Below are 23,736 nucleotides of genomic sequence, written 5' to 3' on the forward strand. Positions count from 1 at the left end.
GTCAGAGAAGAGGAAAATCCCTCTATGAAAAACACGAGCCCTGAAAACATTGAGGAAGGTGAAAGTGTGGCTGAGTCATGGGCATCAGCTTTACTGATTCAGAAACCTTATGGAGGCCGCCCCTAGCCCCACCCCACAGCACTGAAGAGCTTCCCATCTTGTTCTTCGGCACATCGGGGGCAGCGTGCCCCATTCTGGGGGGTGACTGGGCGGGCTTTGCTCTCTACATGTTCCCAGGAGGTCGGGCCTTCTTTCCTCAGCCTCCATTATGTCTCAGGAGGCCCAGCATAGGTTGCTTCCCCCAATCACTGTTATGTTACTGACCACCCTCCAATAACTCTTTAGATCCTCTTCAAGTCTCCCCAAGTCAAACCCAAGTTTACAAATGATAAATCCTTGCAAAAAAACACAAAAAAAACCCAAACCTGTTGTATAGTCTAGTTCTTACTGTGCAGCGCTCCCACAAATGTACAAGTGGTTACTATGGATCCAACCACCTAATGCTGACTGACTACCTGGCAGGTGTCATGGCAGAGCCCACGTGCACACTCCCAGAGGAGGGGCCCCTGCAGTGCAGGGCAGTCTGCCCTGAGCAGAAGAGGGCTGCCCGGGCCTCAGAGGGGCCACAGGCACAAGCTGCCACTGGCAGCCGCGGGGGAAGAAAGCACCCAGAGGAAGCCAAGGACAGATGCCAAAGGCCAGAGAACAGGGAGATAAGACAGCAGCAAGTTCTGAGGCCGCACGGTCGCCCTCAGGCAGGCCCTCACTCAGGGCCTCCTTACTGTCATTTTGGATAAACCACTAACATGATGCTTGATTTGGTTTCTAGCTCACTGCAGATGAAAGTGAAGGAAGAGGAGAAGAAAAATTCAAGCGTTTGCAAGAGCTCAAAAAGGAGGCATCTTTCTGGGGGCCTGGCCCCCACTCTAAGAGGGGCTTAAAGGAGACACACTTTAGACTGTCCAAAAAGAACAAGAGGCTAAGTCGTGTCGAGGCTGGGAAAGTGCACAATGATTTTTATTTTGACCAAATGAGTTTCTCTGTGCAGAACAGAACAAAAAGGAGGCCTGCCTGTGTAACCACCATTCTGCCCACACTGAGTCTAGCTTGCTTCTCACATCACAAGTTAACCCAGATTTGTCAGACTGTTTTCAAAGCTGGTCTGCTTGTCTGCATTTCCCACCAAGCTTCCTTTCACTCTCTTATGCACATTAAAAAATGCTTTAAAAATTTTTTTTAAGATAACTTTTCTTGGCGTTTTATTTTAGGAACCCTCCCACAAGCTCCATTCTTCCTTCCACAACCCCCATTCCTCCCCTGTAATTAAGAAAATTAAGACTCTTGTATCAAATAGACCATCAAGAAAATTTGTTGCTGCATTGTTTTTCAGTCGTGCCTGATACTTCATGATCCTGTATGAGGTTTTCTTGGCAAGGATACTGGAGCAGATTGCCATTTCCTTCTCTAGCTTATTTTACAGAAAAGGAAACTAAGGCAAACAGTAAATAAAGTGAACTTGCCCAGGATCACACAGCTAGAAAGTGTCTGAGGTCACATTTAAACTCAGGCCTTTCTGAATCCAGGCCCACTGTTCTCTCCACCGCACCATCTAGGAAAGAAAACTTCCATTTTGTCAATGTCCCAAAAAATCTCATGTCCCATCTAGCATCTTGAGTTCATCCGCTCTCCAGTTCTCTGGAATCTCTGATGGTCAATGCAGGGGAAAGAATTAAGGGATTCTTAGGGATTTTCTTTTTTTATTTCACCCCATCAATGTATGGGCTAAATAAATTAACCGGTTCTGTTTTCTTTATTCCATACATCAGTTCAAAGAAGTCTGTCCCATTTTCTCCCCCACCAACTTCTTTATCTTACCTTGTAGCCCTTAAGATGGGCTCTGTCATCATCACACTAACCTGTCAATTACACAACAACTAGTCAATCACAAAGACTTCTGAAGCCACCAAACTGCTTGGTGTACCAGTGATCTTTTGCAAAATGTGACTCAAGAGGATTCCACTCTATTCATGTACTATAACGTATTCAGCGATTTCCTGAAGCATTATTTCCAGTTCTTTGTCAACACGAAAATCAATGCCACAAATATTTTTGCATATGAGGACCTTTTCATTTTTCTCTGATCACTTTGGGTTTCAACTCAGCAGCAGCATTGCAGGATCAAAGCACACACATGAATAAGTCACTCTTGAGGTTGTTTCAAACTGCTTTCTAGAAAAGCTCCATTGTCAGGCCATTGATTTGCTCATTTCTCTCACAGTCCTTCCAACAATTATAATTTTCCTTTTTTTAGTCATCTTTGCCAATTTCTTTAGTCATGAATGATTTGGAACATTTTTTTCCTATATCATCAGTAACTTCTTTTAATCTTTGACCATTTGTCTTTTGGGGCATGGCTCTTATTTTCATATATTTGAAATAGTTCCTTAAATATCTGAGATTTAACATCGATAAGAGAAATTTTCTGTAGTTCAACTCATTCTCAATGAACTGTTTTGCTTCTAATTTGAATTAAATTTATTTTGCTTGTGTAAAACCTTTTCAACTTTATGTTTAGTTATGAATTCCTCCTTCTTCATAGATTGTGATCTCTTCTTTGTTCTAATTTATGATTCATACTGAGTCATGTAATCATTTGGAATTTATCTCAGTATATGTAGTGAGATGTTTGTCCATACTTAAAATTTCTGCGAGGCTGGCTTCTAATTTTTTTTTTACAGCATTTTTTGTCACATCATGAGACCTTGTCAAAGTAGCTTGGATCTTTGGATTTATCAAACATAATGCTACCATGTATGTTTGCTTCTGCAAATTGTGTGCCTTTCCTGTAAGTGAGAATACTGCATAACTGAATGATTTCTCTAATCTCTTCCCCACACTGAATAGTTTTACTGATTAAGGCTTTAAAATGTTCTTCCCCATACCTTTCTTCATTATCTCTGAAGACTTTTAACATTTTATTCCTCCAGATTAATGTTGTTATTTTCCCTAACTATAACATAATTCTTTGGTAGCCTAAGTGGTATGTCACAAAAGGAGTAAATAAACTGAGGATGAATTGGGATTTTTATTATATTGCCATGACTCAACCATTAGCAATTATTCTCTCCATCTTTCTAAGTCTAATTTTACTTAAAGAATGCTTTGTAGTTATAGCTGTATAATTCTGTTAGGTATATGGTAGCAGTCTTCCATACATTTTATCCATTCTGCAGTTATTCTCAATCTCTCTGTTTCTTTCATTCTCTCTTCCTCTTCTAGGCTGTGTTGGTAATAGACAAAAAGGTTAATTATCTGTGTGGATTTATTTTATATTGTGCTACAGTGCAGAAGGTACTGATTATTTCAATTAGTTCTTAGTTGACTCTCTCGAGTTTCTTTAAGTAGATATCAGCTAAAAGTGCTTTTTTTGCTTATGCACATGAGAAATTTCCTTTTCTCATCTTATTCAATCCCTAACACATCTGTAGCATTCTACCAAATAGTGGCCATAACAGATTTCTCCCTAGTTTAGGTCTCAAAATCATATCAGACAAAAAAACTGATTGAATTACTTCTTTTCCTAATTTTTGCAAACAGTTCATGTAATACTGATATTAACTGTTCTTTCAGTGTTTGATAGAATTTGATAGTACATCCAGATGGTTTTATATTTTTCTCTATGGGAGTTAGAGCTCACTTATTTTTTTCTGAGATGTTATAAACTCAACTTCTTTTTCTGTTCACCTGAGATTGAAGTTCATGGCATACTAGGCCTGCTCCAACTATGGCGTCCCTTGGTCTCATTTCTTTAAGTTCTGCTTTCACCTTTATCCTCTAGAACAGGTGCTCCCCCCAACCCCCCCCCCCATCCCCACGTAACAGGATGTTTAAAAATAAGTTGATATGCAGCCCTGATGGATCCTTGTACCGTGTTTCAGTTTGAGCTGACCTCATGGCTTCCAAGTTTTCCTGGGAAGATATCATACTTCATGGTACTTAGACTTATTCAAAGAAAAAACTAGGAAGAGGCAGAAAATAACCTACTAAAATGGAGTCATTTGTGTCATTACTTCTGCTCTGATATTTTAGTTACCTTTAACCTTTAAAGTAATCTTTAGTTACCTTTCTTGTATTTTTCTTGTTTGGGTTATTTGTAAGTTGAATAACCTGTTTGCAATTTCTTCTCTCTCCTTCTCTGCCCCTCTCTCTCCCTTCCTTTCTTGTATGAAAGAGTGATTCAGATACTTCTCTTTCACAGAATGTGTATTGTTTTCATTGATAATTAGGCCGAGTTTTGTAAGGTATATCAAGTTGGGTAGCATCCTTTCCTTTCCAACGAATTGCTTGTTTGTCATTGTAGTAATGAAATGTAACCACTCTGAACCTAGAAGCAAGAGTGTTTGTTTTTGTGCCTGCCATGGTCTGTGGCTTTTCTGGAGAGAAGCTTGGTTTTCTGTCTACAGAAGTGGTGGGCATGTCCGTTCCATTACTTCTGTCATTGAGGCCTCCTATCCATTCCTCTGGGACCTCCAAGACCTTCCAGTTCTGAGGCCTCAAAATTATGTTTTGCTCAGAAGTCACGGTTTCTCTCCATGTTGCTTTTCGCTCTTCTTCCAGACCATCCTTCACTTCTCTGGATCCCGGGGTCCCCAGGCTACTCTCTTTCACTTTTTAGAGGAGACTGGCTCTCATGGATTCAAGCTTTTCTATTTCGCTAAGTATTTCTGCTGTCACTTCTCTAAATTCCATTGAACCATTTTGGAATATCTTGCAGCAATGGTAGGAATCTAAAGGACTCTGGGTTTCATCACGTGTTGAGTTCGGTTCCCTTTGTCTTGCAATATTTATTTAGACATGCTTGCAATTGATTATTTGTATATTTTAAACAGTCTTCACTTATCAGCTTATACTACAGGCTTTATTTTTAAGCTGAATTTTCTTCCTCCTGTAATGTTCAGTGGTTTGAGTGTTTAGTCTCTCAACTTTCCTGTGCCCATTTTCTGACCCCTTCTTCTTAGATGGTAGGTTTGCCTGTAGGACTGAATCTCAAAGTCTCTTCCCCTTTCTATTGGCTTTTACTGGAAACTCCTTTCCTTAAGACCTAGTGCAGCCCACAAAATGGAGCCTTGCCCAAGTTCCCTTAGCTGTTTAATTCTCTGGCTGACTTCTCTACTGCTTCTTGTAGGCCTGAGGGGAAGGCTTTCTGAATAGAGTTTCTGGCACTACTTTGGGGATGCCCAACTGAGAGGGCACCCTGGGCCGAATCCTTGTTCCCTCCCTTCCAAAACAGTCTTTTCCTCCCATATTTCTCTCTTCTCTGCAAGTGGCTAGGCAGAATTAGGGTCTGGCACCAACCTTGGAATAAGAGATTGGTAGAACGAGGGCAGGGGTAAAAAATGCTGAGTGGATCAGGAACTGTGTCTGAGCATGAAGGGAAGGGTACTGAGTGAGGGCCCAGCCTTAATATTTTCCACTGTTTCACAAAGCTGTTACCTTGTTGGATTTCCTGGTTTCCCGGCCTATAAAAACAACTATAACCATTCTACCTCTGACACACAATTCTCCATAATTCTGGGTAGTGGGCTTTAGAGAAAATGTCTCATACTTCTCAATCTACCATCTTGATCTTCATAATAAATTTTAGTAAAATTTCTCCTCAAAAAGGGTCAAATAAAGTCCTGGCAACTTTAGTTTAGCTAAAACAGAATATTCTTCACTAAAGATGGGAGGATGTAAAGTAATGTAGCATATTTCATTTATCTGTATGTTATAGCTTACCTCAGATGAATTTTGCCCCTAGCCTTTTGGAAAGACTACTAAGAGTTTTGGTCAATCAAGTCAATGTTCACCTAACCCAAGGACTTTCAGGACAATTAGCTTCCATTAGATATTCTTTTCAAAGTTGTCCCCTGCTGCTGCCAAAATTCTTCAGGTGGAAAATAATAAAGGAACAAAATATTCTTCTTCCAAAGATGAAACCTGTCCCAAATCAACCTTGCTTCTTCAGAACATTTCTAAAGCAGGGGAAGGAGTCAAGGAACAAACAGAAGCATACCAACAGAAGAAAGGTGACTTGGAGTGAGCTCTAGACTGCCAGGGATGGCAGATGCTCATGAGAAAATAGAAACTTTTTCCTCTAACAGGAATTTCAAACAATTTCCTCACAACCACCATATGGCAGCAGGAGAAATCATTTTGTGGTGGTTGCTTAGTCATGTCCTACACTCTTTGTGGCCCCTTTTGGGGTTTTCTTGGCAAAGGCACTGGAATGGTTGGCTATTTCCTTCTCCATTTTACAGATGAGGAAACTGAGACAAAGGGTGAAGTGACTTGCCTAGGATCACACAGTTATTGTCATATTTGAACTCGGGGTCCCCCTGATGTTGGACCCGTTATTCTATCTACTGTACCACCAGACTGGCTCTGTCCAGTAGAAATAATATCACTATTCCCCAAATGGAGACCTAAGGAGATTAATCATTATTATAATAAAAACTACAAGTTTTTATACAATTTTACAAAGGTACTTTATGTATATGACGATCTCATTAACCCCAAGGAGTCGGGAAAGGCCAGGGAAGCTTACCAGATCTTACCATAAATAATCACACAAATGGCTAAAAAGTCCTTCAGCCAGATCCAAGCCCCAGCCAACAGCTCCATCCCCAGAGAATCTCTTTGGAGACAGATATACTCGTTTCTACCGCTGCTCCTATTTTCTCACTTAGATTTTGGTCGACATTCACCGTCATATCCAACACAGCAGCCTTCCCTACAGAGCACAGCTGAGGATGTGGAAGATCCCTATGACCACCTGCCAAGGTTGAGTCACTGACATAACAAAAGGAACTCAAGTGCATAAGAGGAATAGCTACTGTCCCAAAAGAGCATCAGAATAGACTCAGGACAGTATTTAATACCCTTATGGGTTTCAAAAAGGGGGGCAGAGTATAAAAGGTTTTTTAAATATGCAAATGTTCTAACAGTCTCTTTGGGGAAACCAATAACTTGTTTCTTTTAATATGTTAACTGAATTTTGGGAACTAAGATATCTTAAAACTACTTAATGACAAACAAAAACCTTTCTTTAAGAAAAGTAAAGCCTCAGAAATGTTTATGTCAAATGCAGAAGAAAAACTGTCTAATGCTAATTGATTCCATAAACAAAAACATCATTACAGGGGATAATTAGTTTGATTCCTCCCCAGCCTGCCACTGAATTTGAATCTCAAGTGGCTACTCAGTTAAACTCTATGTGGTTTCACAACTTCATGGAAGGGATTTTTTAGTCACATAGTAATGTTACCACTGAACACTAATACTGATCCAAGAAGCCCCCTATTCCATGTAGTTTTACATAGAACTCCTGTGAAAAGGTAAAAATTTAACTTGTTAGACTTACCTTCTGAGCAGCTTCTTTCTTCTTTTTATCCTCTTTCTTCCTTTTCTTGTCTTCCATTAACTGTTCTTCCCTTTCTTGCTCCTTCTCTCTGTCAAAATAAAACAGTATTTCACATGAGCAATCCCCAAAGACACATCTGTGACAACTATGAGCATTACAGAACCACGATAAAGAAATTCACATTAATTAAGCATGGTAGTAATCATATTATCATCTTTATAGGTGTATTTCTGAAGTGTGTAACATATGTTCAAGAAAATCAATGCATGAGCAAATCAAAACTTTTAGCTACTCATCCTTAAATTAAGACCAAATTTTTAGGTTTTAAAGAAGGGAAAAAAACCTCAAAAAATCCTCAGCCTAAATGTCTAACTTTAGGGATAAAGAAACTAAGGTCAATGAAAGTGAAAGTTATATACAACATCATACAGATCCTAATTAACTGAACAGGGACTCGACCTGTGGCTATTGGACTCTGTACCAGGTCCATGCTCTCATCTAAATATAACTCACTCATAAAGAATATACGATAATGTCTTAAATAGATGCTTATTGACTTTTTGTTTTGCTTAGATTTCACCTTGCAAAACACACCCCACTAACAAAGAAATTTTAAAAAAAGAAAAGAAAAGAAAAGAAAAGAAAGAAAAAGAGAGAGAAAAAAATAATTTTGTAAAGCCAATATCCTGAGGGGTGGGGAAGCAGACACTGTATGCAATATTCCATATTCATGGACCCCCATTTCTGCAAAGGAGAAAGGAGAGATGTCTTCTCCTTATCTCTTCTTTAGGCTGAGTTTTCTTTATAATTTTCCAACACTCAGATAGGTTTTACTGGTCATTTGTTTTATAATCCTGAATTCTTTCTAATTACATTGTCACAGTCATTGTGTATAGTGTATTCCTAGATTTGTTTACATCATATACCTGAGTCTTGACATCGTTTTGTTGTTCCTTACAAAATATAAGTAATTTTTTAGCTCATTAACATACTATGATTCATTTAGCTATTTTCCAATCAATGAACTTCTACGCCCCCCTCCCCCCCAGTTCTTGGCTACCACTAAAAAGTGCTGCTATAAATATCCCGGGATACAGGACTTTCTGTCACTGCGTCCTCCTTGAAGGAGTAGTGCAATTTCTGGATATGGATGCTGTATATTCAGTTCATCTGTGTAATTCCAGAATCATCATACAAATTCACAGCTCCACCAACAGTGCATGAGGGTGCTTGTCTCCATACAACTTAAAGAGACATTCTGAACTGCCTTTCTCTTATTCCCAATTTTGAGGTGGATCCTTTCATATGGTTTTTAAGAGTTTGTGATTCTTCTTTTGACAACAGTCTGTTCTTCTGACCATGTAATCAACTGGGGAATGGCTTTGAAAAAATAGCTTTTAAAAGAGTAATTTGATAAGACAATCACCAGTATGACTTGCAAAGAAAACAAATATGGAATTTAAAATATATCCTGATGATGCCGAGTATTTCTGTGTGGGATTAACATTTGGAACTGAAAGTGGCCACAGAAATTACTGAGTTCAAATCACCTCTTTCTACTCAAGAGGAAACTGGGGCCACAGTGGCAGCACATCCAGGTGCAAATGCAGCTCTCTAAAACCTAAATCAGGTTTCTTTCCACAATGTTACACTGCTATTCATTTGGATGAAAAAATGAATCAGTCTCCATGACAGTATTTTCCAGGCTTACGAATAAGACCACACTAAGAGATGGTTGATGGGTACATTCATAAGAGAATTACTGAGTTGGAAGAGACTTCAGAGATCACCCAGTTCTTTCTCCCCTTTTCCACAGGAGGAAGAAGCTGGGCAAGTTTCATGGTTTGCTCCAAGTAGCTCAGGGGCTTAAGCTTGGTCAAAACCTTCAAAATTCTGGTTTACTAACCATTTCACCAACTTTTCACACTCTCCTGTGTCACCCAAAGGTGTAGCATCATAGAGACCCTCTACCACCAGAAATCAGCCTCAGAGGCCCCCTCTTCTAATCCTTATGTAATGAATCCTCTACTGGCCATTTAAACACTTGCTCAAAGACCTTCTTACCCAATTCTTGCTGGAAATATTCTGAGAATATTTTTCCTCCTATTAAACCCAACTCTCCTTCTTTAAAATGTCTTCACATCCTAGTAATTTTATGTAGTAGGGCCAAGTTCACAAGCCAATGTTTCTGCTGAGTTGTCTACATTGGTAAGCCAACTCTCAATTACTTCAGTGGATCTTCCTGGGCACACTCTGGAGGCATTTCACACTACTGAAAGATTATCAGCCAAACAAGCTGATTTATGAAATCATACGGGTGAAAGCACAAGTAGCTGCTTAAATATGTATTTTTTACAATTAAAGTGCTGTATTTTTCTCCTAGTTATATGAAAATGAAACACTTTCCATTGAGTTCTTCACAGCCTGACGATAATCATGCAAAGCCAATATGGACATTTTTCTATCTTTCCTAAGAAACTAAAATGTTCCTTGTATATTAAAATTATGAGCATTCATAACACACTATTAACATCAGTAGCTAGTTAGTTATGCCTTTCAGGTTAGTCTATTTATTTGTCCAAGGGACATTGGTCAGCTCATCAATGTGCGTTCCAAAATTTTGAAGCCAGAGCACAATTCAATAATCCAGATATGATAGGGACAGGACAGATGACAGTGAGATTATTATTGGAAACATCGTTGACTTTTCCCAAAACTTCACCCCATCTAGATCATCTTATCTGGGTGGAATTATTGTCCCATTCAATTAGAAAAGTTCATAAAGAATTTAGTCTAAGGCGAATTATGGAAAAATAACCTAATCAAGTCATAGCCCTCAGCCCCTCGTAAGAATAGCTCTACCTCTCATTATGTCACTCTCATTAACTAATCAGAATGGATCAGAAGCAATTGCCACCCTCAGGGACACCCACTCTTCCAAGGGCATGTAATTCTGGAGCCAAGGGCTCCAGAAAGTCTTTGGCATTCCAAATTGTCAATGATCCCTTTTATTAATTATATGCTAGCTGTATAAATAAAATGATAAATTACACAGAATCAATCTACACTTCTCAAACTTTTTATACTTCACAAAACACATTCTTTGTCATGGGTATCCTGTGTCTTTACTTCAGAGAAAGACTAAAATATATTTTTTTAAAAGTGCCTTTTAATAAAATATCCTAGAATTCTTCCAGGAACCAAAGTCAAGTTTACTGTTGTGCAGACTTGGAGGAAGCTTCCAGGAGATGGAGACAGACTCCTTCATTTTAGAGAGGGGACACTGAGGCTCACAGAGCCACCACTTTCCCTCTTTAGAAACTGTTGCCTTTCTTCCCCTTTCACGAATCTCAAAGATCACCTGGAGCTGAGACAAAGCATCAAGTGCGGATTCCCTGCCTGCTACCCTGGCATTTCATCTGACATGCACACGACCCTATCAAAGGTTCCAGCCTCAGCTGAGGGATGCTAGCCTTGGCTTCCTCATCCGTAAGGGAGTTACATGGTACAAATGGGTCTCTGAGATTCCTTATCCTACACAAAGAAAGCAAATGAAACTTCCCCATCAACAAATCCTCAGCTCTATATTTCCTGCATATGCTATAGGATTCATCAGAACGAAATCCTGCGGGTTAAATGTACATGGGAAACTTCTGGGTAGCACAATAGGTTGAACACTGAGCCTACTGTCAGGAAGGCCCGAGTTCAAATTCATCTCCAGACATTTGACACTTGACCCTGAATGCTTCACAAAAAACAGATTAAAATGTCCATGTGCTACATGGCAGAATAATGGATGTGGTGCTAGGACTAGACTTGGAGTCAGTGAAGCCGAGTTCCAAGCTAGCTTTGACACTTACTAGCACAAGACCAAGGGCATGTTACTTTTTGTCTCCTCATCTGTAAAATGGCTACAACCATCATCTCCTAGGTTTCAGAACTGCCATAAGGATTCCTTTGTAAGGAATCAAATGAATCACACACACACATGATATTAGTCTTAGAAGTGATTTGAAAATTATAAAGTACCCTAATAAATGTTACTTATCGCATATATGATGTTATTATATATACATTTTAAATTATACATATACATATTATACACATGCATATATAAGATAGTCCAAGTGCTTTAGGTTCTGTTTAAAACTTTAGTAACTTATGAAAATGGACTCAACTCAAGGAAAGGTAGAAAGCCTGCCCCACCTCAGGCCTACCACATTAGGCCCTTTCCTTTGGCTCAGAGGCCAGGTCCCATTGCCCCCCTTCTCCTCACTGTTGCTATTTACTCCAGTATCTTGATGAAACCGCTTTTAAAAGTGAAGCACAAATCAATGTGCTGCTGTTACAGCAAATATTTCCTGTTTCAACATTTTGTAAACTTTAAGAGCATTAAGACTTCAGAGAACACATTCTTACACAACAGTCCCTTTTCCATTCAAACATTCTTCTTGGTAATAAAGAAAGAAGAAGCCCCTTAATTCATGTGCCTTCCAAAAGATTTATTTCCAGGAGACAAGTGTGCCTCCTCTCCTGCCCAGGCTTTCCCAGCTGTCTGGGTTTGTTTTTGTTGGTTTTCCTATAATCCAAACCATTAATGTGGCTGGAGAAGTAAATGACTTTTTTCTTTAGTAGTTCTCTCTAAATAAATCTCCACAGAAGTTTTACTCTGAGCCCACATCCCAGTGGGAAAGTAAGCCTGGATTCTCAAAGACTATGCAGGCAACAGCTAGAAGAAGCTAAAGGACCCCAAATGAGGGCTGACTTTCATGGGCAGATGATTCGTCAAATTGGAGGAGGGGCTTACCGGTCTCCCAAACCCTTAAGCTCTGTCTTTCTCTGGCTATCTGTCTATGTATATCCCATGGGGGGGGGGGGGGGGTGAGGGAAGGGGGGAAGGCATCAACACCAATCAAATGAGATTTCCCTAAAAGTGCGACAGTGTGTCCAGATGTAAAACCCTCCCTCCTCTCACTTATCCATCACCATTAGGGCCCATGGAGCTTTTCTTTCCTTACCAGGAGCACAGTTTTGACACTCCCATTTCCCAGAGGAGGGAAACTGAGGCTATGAGAGAACATACAAGCAGCCGTGTTGTGAACAGAGCCAAGTCACCCCCAGTCCACGATTCCCGTTTGACTCTTGTCAGTAGAAGGACGTGGCTCAACATTGGAAAGGATAATCACTTGTGTCTTGAGGGCGGCTGGACAGGGAGCCCTAAGCCTGACCCCAGCGCCCGGCATGGAGGAGACAGCCAATAAATGTCTCCTCCCTCCTTCTCCCGCATTTCCCTCTATCCTGCCCCTGACCTCCACGACAGTACAGGCCTAGAGATGTCTATTAAGTCTGTAAGTCCATTTATTAGATGCCCATCATGGGTCAAGAACTGGACACAAATACAAAGATATAAAACAATCCTAAACTCTGACCAAGGAGAGAAGTGGGATCTTTCATGCACAGAGAGTCCAGAGAGAAGAGACACAGGAAGAAAGCTAGGAGGCAGGGTCAGCAGGTGTTAGGAAGGCTTCCTGGAGAAGACCCAGGGGTTTTACCTGCAGATGGAGGAGGAAGGCCGTCTGGAGAGAGATCAGGAGAGACTTCTGAAGGCGGAGCTAAAATCTGAAGGAAGTAGGAAGTGGAGGGGAGGAGGCGGAGCCTCCCATGGAAGGGGAACAACAGCTCCTCTCCACACTGGTGTGGGGACCCACAGGGTCGGCCGGATCACAGGGAGAGCAGATACAGGAAAATCCGTCCCAACCAACCTGCTGGGACTTGAATTAATTTGATTTGTAAAATTTAGAAATGACTCTGGACTATGATTTCATAGGATTTAAAGCTCACAGGGAAATGAGATTTAGAAACATAACTAGGCTATGGAATGATAACAAATAAAGCCACTTAAATAATGAATGGTGCTCTACATACTTGTTTTGGGTAAAAATGACAAAAAAGCAGTATACTTGATGCGGGAAAGATTCCTTTCTTTGTGGTTCCCAATCCCCCCTAGTTAATGTAAGGAACTAAGATAACTTATGATAAGAGAAGACGAACTACTTTTAAAACATATCAAATATTTCAGAATTAAATCTATTCAAATCTTACTCTAAGCTCAATTAACTTATAGAGGTGATTGTATTGTATTTATTCCTAAATAAATATTGTATTGTATTTATTCCTGAATATATTTTCTGTTTATATTATATATGTATTTTCCATACGGTGGAAATATGTATTAGTACCTTATGTTTTTATGTCATATTATAGAGGTTACCATTCTAGATTAAACAGAACATAGACTACCTTCTCTATTTTATGTAATAACAGAAAATTGGTACTATCTGGTAACCAGGGCTTAAACCATTGGAAATGCATGCTAGTTGAGCTCTCTCTGAGAAATGGATAGATGATTAAGCCAATTTTGAGTTGATTCAGCAAAAATTATCAAGTCCTGCAACCATTTAACAGCAACCTCTGGATAAACCAAATTTTTTTTCAAAATTGCCAATGAAAAGCAAACTTCACAGTGCTGAATCAAATTTACTGAATGATCTTAAAGCATTGTTTACAAAATATAAATGTAGTCAAACTGGATTATCCTAATCTCTACCTCACAAATCTGCATGGACTATAGGGCTCCAATAACTGCTGACCATATAAACTCAAGCATATCTCAGTGTCCCAAGAAACTCAGCAAATCTACAGATTGCAATGTATTTGAGTGCATTCAAGAATGAACTGTAACCCAAACAAGAAAATGTAAGGTAGATCATTTTAGTCTGCAAAAATCTGGTGGGAAAGAGTATTTTGCATTAAAAAAAAAATTGAAAACTAAACCATTTGATCCTAATAAAGGAGGGGGTTGAAGATCAAACTATAGAAACAATCAAGAATTGTATTAAAAATAATAAAGACAACATACTAAAATGTGTGAATTGCAATGAAAAGTACTACTTAAGGGAAAAATTCTCTTTCTAAATGTTTTCACAACAAAAGAGAGTGCAGATCAATGAATTGGGCATGCAACTTAAAACCAATACAATAAAGTCCTTCAATTAAACAATTAAAATTAAATTTGAAAACAGAAATCCTGAAAACCAATGGAGAGATGAACAAAACAATGTCAATAAAAGTGATTTTAAAAAAGCAATGAAGCAATAAAACAGATAAGCCATTATCTGATTTGATTGAAAGAGGAAACCAAGTTACCAGTGTAAAAATAATGAAGAAGAAAAACTGACGACTTATGAAGAATACCTGCAATTAGCAGCTGTTTTGCCCAACTATATGCCTAAAAGAAATGAACAATCTAAATGAAATGGATGAATAATATAAATTGACTAGATTAAGAGAACAGAAAATAGAATTTTCTGACTATCTTAGAAAAAGAAATACAAGCCATAAATGAACTCTCTCCCCTTATCCCACCCCCCCCCCCAAAACCCTAAAGGCCAGATGGATTCACAACAGAATTACACCCATCAATTTTAATACCATTTTTGTTTGAAACTGTTTGAAAAAACAGGGGAAAGGGGGGGTCCTATTAAATTTCTTCTATGGCACAAATATAGTTTTGATCCCCAAACATAGGGAGAAACAAAATAGAAGGAAAAAAATATATAGGCCAATTTCCGTTAAATATTGGTGCAAAATTTTAAAGTAAAATATTAGTAAGGGATATATAGCAATATATCACAAAGAACATATTCTCTAATAGGCTGGATTTATAATAAACTAGAATACAGGATTAATTCAATATTAGGAAAAGTATAATAAGAATAATTAAACATATAAAACTATAATTATATACATGTATGGATAATTAACCATACCAGTTACAAAACCAATATAATACATTTGGACATAATACAATATGTATTTTTGTTACCAAAAAACAAAACAAAACAAAACAACACAACAAAACACTAGAAAGCACAGAAATAGAGCTTTCCTTAAAATAAGTAGCATCTATCCAAAATCAAGAGCATCATCTGTAATGCCTTTCCAATGTGATTGGTATGAAGAAAGCTATTATCACCATTATTATTCAACATCAAACTAGAAATGCTAGCTATAGAACAAGAACAAGAAAGAAAAAGATATTGAAGGAATAAACACAGACAAAGAAGAAAGAAAACTATCACTTTTTGCAGATGATAGCACAACTTACTAAGAGAACCCTAGAGAGTAAACTTAAAAATTAATACAGATAATTAACAACTTGAGCAAAGTTGCAGGATATATAAAATAAATCCAAATAAATTATCAGCATGGCTATGTTACCAACAGAACCCAGCAAGAAGAGGCGGAAAGAGAAATTCCATTTAAAATATGACATAAAATACTTGGGAGTTCACCAAATGCCAGGACACACACAGAAACTATATGAACCTGAAAACAAATGCTTTTCACACAAAGATGTAAGTACTGATCTACTATTGATCTAAATAAGTGGGAAAATATTAAATGCCCATTGGCAGGCTAAACCAATATAATAAAAATGCAACATTACATAAATTACTTATTCAATGCTATAGCAAGCAAACTACTAAAGAATCGCTTTATAAATTTAGAAAAATTAGTGACAAAATTCATCTGGAGAAACAAAATGTCAAGAATATGAAGAAAACTGTTTTTGATTTTTAAATGTGAAGGAAGGGGCACTACCAGCATAATATCTCAAATTTTATTATTACAAAGTGGTGGATCATTAAAACAATTTGATACTGGATAAGAACTATAATGGCAGATTAATGGAATAGATTAGGTAAACAATACAGAGAAGAAGTAAATGAGCACAGTATGCTGATGTTGGATAAACACAAAGAGCTCCTTCCCAATTATTGAAGCTGAACTCACAATCTGACAAAAACTGCTATGAAAACTGGAAAGCATTCTGGCAGAAAGAAGGTAAAGATCAATATCACACATTGTATACTGAGATAAGTTCAAAATGGGTACATTATTTAGACAAAGGATGACACTGGGAGCAAATTAGTGGAATATGGAAAAAATTACCTGTCAGACCAACAGACAGGAAAAGAGTTTATGACCAAGCAACAGATACACATACAGATTGATTCAGTTAGTAAGAGAGATAATTTTGATTTCATAAAAATTAAAAAGTTTTTACACTAACAAAAACAAGGCAGCCGAAATTGGTGAGGAGGAGATGTATGTAGGTAAATGCGGAGGAAATTTTGCACTAAATTTCTCTGATAAAAGTCTCAATTCTCAAAAACACAACTGACAAATGGCCAAGGGATGTGTTTGAGTAGTTTTCAGAGGAAGAAATCAAAACAATAGCCATGTTATAAAAAAATCCTTCAAATCATTAATAATTAGAGAAATACAAATTAAAAACAATTCTGAAGTACCATCTTATAACTATCAAATTTTCCAACATTTAGAAAAGAAAGATGAAAAACGTCAGTGTGAATGTGAGAAAAATATGACATTAATGTGCTACTGTGGAATTGTGAACTGGTCTAACCATTCTAGAGAATACTTTGGAACTATGCTCTACAAGCTATTAAACTCTACCTGCTTTTGGATCTTAGCAGTAGGTATACACCCCAAAAAGATCAAAGAAGAAAAGGACTCATATGCACAAAAATATTTATAGCAGCTCTTTTTGTGATGGCAAAAAATTGACATGGTGACCCCTATCAGATGTAGACTGGCTGAACAAACTGGGTTATATGAACATGTTCAATAGAAAATTATGGGATGGTTTCAGAAAAACCTAGGAAGATTTATATTATCTTCCTAGGAGGGAAGGGGAGCAGAATCAGAACACTGTACATAATAAGAAAAATATAACGAAAATCAACTGTAAAAGACTTATTTAATTGATCAATACATTGACCAACTACAATTTCAGAGGGGATTAATGATGAAATATGCTATGATGCTGATGAATTCAAGAGTACAGAACGAAGCAGTTCCTTTTTTTTTTTTTTTTTTGGTTGGGGGAGGGAAGAAGAGGAAGAGAGACTGCTAATAAGAGAATTTGTTTTGCAGGATTATATTTGTAATGGATTTAATAGATAAGAGGAGAAAGAGAATTCAGAACTGAAATAAAATAAAAATTGAATTAAAAATATTTTGTAATCATCTAAATTATTCTACAGTTGAGGTCCTGGGAGTGGTTGGCAAAGAAAGAATGAGATACTGTTGGAATTGCTCCCTAGAACAGAGAAGGATACTGATAGGAATCAGTGATTCCACCCTCTTCCCCACCCTGTGGGTGACTCCACTTTGCTGGGTACAGAAACAAATCCAAGTTATATCAAACCCCCGAGATTAATTTCCCCTATAAATCTGCCCATGGCTTACTCCATCTTTGCTGAATCTCTGCTTGGGGTTTACAGCCCACCACAAGCGTCCCTTGTGATGTCTTACCCTTCACCACCCCCTTTCCCATACTAGGTGGTGTCTCTCCTGTCCTCTATTATGGTATCTCTTCTCTGATCCACCCCCCCCCCACCCCCACCATACCTAAAACCTTGCTAGCTATATGCTTTCCCAACCCTATTTCATGTTTACTACTGGTGTCCATTGTATTTTTTCATTTTTGTCTCTAACCCCTTCTCCTAAATAAAACTAAACTATCTGTTGCCAAAGAGAATGGCCGTTGTGAATTCTTCACATGACCAAACCCAACATTTGGCACCTACAATCACATCACATCTTCCTTTTAAAAATGTTATTTAGAAAGGATATCTACTGTAACCTGATAAAACAACTCCTCCCCTTTCCCCCATTCAGTTTTGGGAAGGGGACAAGGCTGGGGAAGAATGTGTGAGACACTGAATACACTCAAAATTATTAATCACTTTTACTTTTTTTTTTCTTTCTAGTTTCCTTTCCTTCCTTCCCGTCTTTCTTAGAAAAATTGTTATATGAAGAAGGATAAAAGATAAAGAGGGAAATAAATGCAGGGTATACAAAACAGGGTATAAATTTCAAAAATTTACTTTTTTAAAAAAAACCTATCACCTGTCCACTCTCATTTTCATGGTCTTCCTCCTCCTTTTTTATGCATGATCCAGCATTCCTGAGCTCATATGTCATTTCCTATCTCCTTATAGTATTATATATAGTATAGTATACTAAATATAGTATATAGAGTATTACAGTATTGCCTAAAATAAATGCTTTCACCTCTTCCATTCCCCCTCTCATTTTCTTCAAGTTTTGGTCAGATGCCTATGAAATTTTCCTAGATTTATCCCTCTCTGAGAAATATGTTTATGTTCTCTCTATTTTCGCTCCCCCTTCATCTCATTAGATGTCTACGTCCATGGCAATAGCTGCTGGGCCCCCAGTTCTCAGACCACGGAGAAGGTGTTTAATAAGTCTGTTGAAGTGATTTTGGATCAAGATCTAGTAAATCCTGGCTACTAATGATGACACTAGGATTACCTGGTGCAACCCTCTCTGGTTTAATTTTCAAAACATATACAGTATTTGGCTATATTCAGGAGTCCTCTGAGAAACCCTGGAGGGAGATATGTACATAATCCAAAGACCTTGCTTGCCTTAGAATTTACAATCTAGCAGAAGAGATATACCAGTTTGGACCCAAAAGACAGAACTAGAACTATTACATGAAAAAGTACAAAGAGTGATTTTCTGCAGAATATAAGAACAAACTTCCTAACATCAGGTGGCATTCAAGAGTGCAATAGGATACCTTGACATAAGATGTTAAGTCGGACCCCCTTCGTTTTATAGAAGAGGAAACTATGGGCCAGGGTAGTGGGATCCCCAGCACTTCAAATTCTCCAATGGAGGACTGAATGACCATGTGGCTAGGAATTTTTGTTGGGGAGTAAAGAAATCTATTCTAAGTCTGGGATTCTATGTGGAATTTTGTGGAGTAATCAGTTGGTTCAGAATCCAAACCCTTTAAAAGCTTAAGTGATCAAAATTTTTCTACGATCTGTTCTGACAGGGGAGGATGGCAAGAGTGTAACAACTTTCCCTTCCTGATGAGTCCTATAAGAGGAAACTGTAACCAGAAAATCTCACAGAATGCCTTTCTAAATGTCTATGATTTTGTGACTGGGAGCCCCGAATTGAAAGTATTTCATATTCTCCTCCCATATCCCCTGTACAAGGAGGAATAAAACCAAGCAGTGGAAGGAGGCTGGACTAGAAGCTTTTGGAAGCCCTTTACCATTCTAGCTCTAGGCTCCTGGGAGAAGAAGCAGAATTCAAGAATAGAAATCTCTGCATAATCATTACACATGTGGCTTTTGGGGAAATAGAGGGAGAAGAAAAACCACAATATATATATTTTAAGGAACTAAGATGACATGATAAGAGAAGACAAACTACTTTTAAAACATATCAAATACTTCAGAATTAAATCTATTCAAATCTTACTCTAAGCTCAATTAACATATATAGAGGTGATTGTATTTATTCCTAAAATATTTTTAATTAGTACCTTGTGTTTTTATATCATATTTTCAAAAACATCTTTCTTCCTTCTGCCAAATATGCTTATCCTCACAATAATCATAATTTTAAAAAGAAAGACAAACAGTTGAACAGGACCAATTAATATAATGACTATAACTGAAAGTATGTATGAAAAACTCCACATTCACAATTCTCGACCTCTGCTATGGAAGGGTGAGAAGGTGTACTTTCTCAACTATGAAGACAAGCTTAGTCATAATAATTCATAACTTTAAGTCAATTTTTTTTAGTTAAACATAACCTGTCTTGTCTTTTCCCCTCCTCTTCTCAAATACAAATAAACAATTTCCTTATTTAAAAAAAAAAAAAAAAAAAGCAAAGCCAATTACTACATTATTGGTCATGCCCCAAATTAAGGAATTAGCACCTGCATTTCTTTGCTTCTACCCAAGAGCTGCAAAACAGGAGAGGAAGTCATATGCTACAATGGGGTCTCCTACAAATCAACCCTCAAACAAGATCTTACAGCAAGTCTCTCCCTCTAATGCCATACTCTCTACACTAGCTACCTACCCTCTCCCCAGGCTGTCTTTATATCTGACTGACAAAACAGACTCCTCCTCCTGGATGTCTCTACCTGTTTGATCTTATTCCCATTTTCTCCTCTTTCTCAACTTCTTTCTTGATTTACCAGATCCTTTTCTGCTGCCCACAAAGCTGTTCAACTCTCTCCCATCTTTAAAAACCCTCACTACATCCTATCATATGAATAAACTATCATCTCCTTTTCTCATCTAAATTCCTAAAAACAAAAACCATTTGCCCATGGCAGTGGATACACTGCCTCTACTTTCTCTCCTATTCATCTACCCTGGAAAACTGTGGCTTCTAAGGTCATCACTCAACTGAAAGAGCCGTTTCTGAAGTGAACCACAAATTCTCAAGGCCTTTTCTCCCCTCAGCACTCTTCTTGAACCCTCCAAAAATTATTCTTCTCAAGACTAGCTCCAGTCCTCCTCTCTGTGACAACTTCTTCTCATGTCTTCTCTGGTATTTATGCTGTGGGCATGTCTACATCAAGTATTTCTTGGACCTTTTTTCTTTCTTTAGCTAATTCCAAATCCAGGAAGCTTCCCACCAGTCCAGGGATTCTTCATCTTTTTCAGGAGTCCCGGATCTCTTTGACAGAGTGAAGATTACTCACTTACTCTTAGAATCCTGGTTGTGGACTTTCATGATTAAAGGACACACTTAATTTTAGTTAGAGGAGAGTGAAAATTAAGCCATCTTTTCCCTTCCACCCAAATTCACAAAATCCAGATTAACATCCTTCCCACCTGATCATTCTCCCTTCTTGTTCTCACTGTCATCAGAGTTAACAAAAATTTTAATCATAATAACTGATGACTACACTGAAATACCATGGTAGAAAATAACTCCTTTCCTCCATCCCTACCAAATTATTGGTCCTTCTGTATATTACCAACAAAACGAAGCAAAAAGGAATGGAACATTCCATTCAAAGCAATGGTAAAATGTACAAACTATCTGGGGAGTGCACATTGGGAAACCACAGCTCCTGAACTCTCCTGCAGGTCAGTGTAGGGAAGTCTACGGTTGCATGAGCCCAGCTTAGCCATTAGCTGTGTGAAAACCAAGAGGGGCATGGTTTGAGCAGAGAAGGCGGTGACAGGACCAAGCTGTGACGGGAGAAAAGAGCCCAGCCACAACTGAGATCGCCACCCTCCCATGCGCACCCAGACGCAGCCATTTCAGTCATCATCATCACCCTTGGACGTGCCCACAAACGGATGCTTTATACATGATGGCAAAGTGCCTTACTAAATGTTCCTCACAGTAATCCTGGCAAGCAGGCGGAAGGCTGAAGAGCGAGGTGAGTGACTCATATACTGGGGGTTCTGGTCTTCCTAGCCCCAGGCCCAAAGCAGTAGCCTCTGCTCCCCTGCCCCAACACCACCTTTTGTTTGCTCCTCCCTCTGCCTTTGCTTGATTGTTTAACTTAGTATTTCAAGTTCTGTCTGTTAGGTGTGAGCTTTCCTCCACTTACTTCTTTAGAATTGATTTCCATCCTCTGACCTGTTTCAGATCAGCACTCTGCAGCCCCTGGGAGGAATTCTGTTTTCCTGACAATCTTCCCGGCCTGTTCCCACGGTCTCTCTCCAAGTCCAAATCACCCAGCCCAAGTATCCAGATTTACAGGAATGTCAAACTTTGCCATTTACTTATGGCTTCCTTTCTTTGGGCCTGCTGTCACTCAGTTAAGTTAGTGATGCAAATCCTTTTCCAGTTCCCCTCCAATATTATTTTAATTCCTTTGTTGCATCTATTTCAAATTTTTTTTCTTTTGCTTTGTCCATTATTTCTCTTCTCTTCTAGACTGCTTTGAACTTAATTTTTGAAAATTACTTGGCCTTCATCTCCTTGCTTGTTCCTTCTTTATTCTTTCAGTGTCCCTCATAAGGATAAAGCTCCTGAAATATCACTAATACCTTTCGTAGATCTCATCCCATCCTTCTTTTCTACTGTGCCTTGCTTGTAGAAATAGCAGGTCATGAAGGAAACAGAAATAGCAGATCATGAGAGGAGAAAACGAGAATAAGATCAAAGAGATGGACACATTCAGGAAATAGATGTGGTGCTGTGTGGCGGAAACCACTACACATTCCCAATTCACTAGGCACACAATTTAGTCTTCCTTCATTCTTGGACCGTGTTTTCCTATATTTTGTGTTGCTCCTGGAAAACAGGATGATGCTCAGATCTATCTGTTGTTGGGGCCCTATATATTATTACTCCTGGAGGTGGGATGTTGTCTAAGCCAGCACAATCCATTTTTAGAGAAGATAAGTCTATAATTATGCAAATTCTCTCCCAAGAAAGTAATGAAAAGAACCCTATCTATTCTGTCACAGTAAAGTTTGTTAATGGTGTCCTTTTCTTTCCCCTTCTGGGGTGAGTGAATTCAAACATCTGTGAATAAATACCATAAAATGAACCAATATTTAATGAGACAGAGGATCGTGGGAATTACATCATCATTACTGGGAGGTTTAAAAGAAAAATGAGAATTGTGAGACCGGAATTCATGACTGCATACAACAACAACAACAACAACAACAACAAAAAATAATGAGCAGAATAGAAAAATTTGAATCTGTAATGGCCAGAAAGAAAGAGAGCGAGCAAAAGATTGGGAATGCAGATAATACATAAAAGTGAAAGACAACCTAAAAGAAAACAAGCAAAAATCAGTAACATTAAAAAGAAAACATGCTTATTAGGCAAAACATAGAGACCCTAAAGATTGCACAAGGACAATCTAAGGATCACAGGTCCCACAGAAGAACATAACAGGACAAAAAAACTCAAGAAATAATAGATGAGAACTGCCCAGAACTTCTGAACACAGAAAATGAAATTCCAATGTAGAGTCCAGACATAGACATCTTCAGAAAACAAGCCAAAAAAACCTAATGGTGCAAACTCCAAGACACGTGGTGGTTGAATCAAATGGTTCAGAAACAACAAGCACTTAAAGCCATCAGTAGAAAGACCTTCAGAAAGAAAAGAAAGGAAACTGCAATAATGCAAAACTGTTCTGCATCCACTAGAAAAAGGAGCATCATGTATTCCAAAGAACAATGAATAGAGCTCACAATGAAGTCCACAGTGACCAAATCTGCAAACCTGAGCTCACCACATAGGAAAAAAGATGTGCAGTCAATAATAAAGAACTTGAAACACTTTTATAGAAAGAAAACCAGAACTGAAAAGATCATTTGCTTTTTAACAACCCCATAAAACAGAAATGCAGGAGAGAATAAATGCAGACAGCAACAGTGGCTACTGAGAGTTCTTTCTAGATGGGTAGTAGAAGCAGATTT

The 23,736-nt window shown here is 38.3% G+C and overlaps 1 protein-coding gene across 10 annotated transcripts in view; it reads right to left on the minus strand.

Moving 5' to 3' along the window:
- The window catches only part of TNRC6B (trinucleotide repeat containing adaptor 6B), a 194,224-nt gene that overhangs the window by 64,025 nt on the left and 106,463 nt on the right, over positions 1-23,736 (minus strand). For all 10 annotated transcript variants that reach the window (XM_031939131.1, XM_031939137.1, XM_031939129.1 and 7 more), the window contains one exon: positions 7,403-7,490. In XM_031939131.1, coding sequence (XP_031794991.1) covers positions 7,403-7,490 — 88 coding nt within the window. The remainder of the gene's footprint in view (positions 1-7,402; positions 7,491-23,736) is intronic.

The sequence above is a fragment of the Sarcophilus harrisii genome, chromosome 5, assembly GCF_902635505.1.
Source record: "Sarcophilus harrisii chromosome 5, mSarHar1.11, whole genome shotgun sequence".
NCBI classification, from domain to species: domain Eukaryota; kingdom Metazoa; phylum Chordata; class Mammalia; order Dasyuromorphia; family Dasyuridae; genus Sarcophilus; species Sarcophilus harrisii.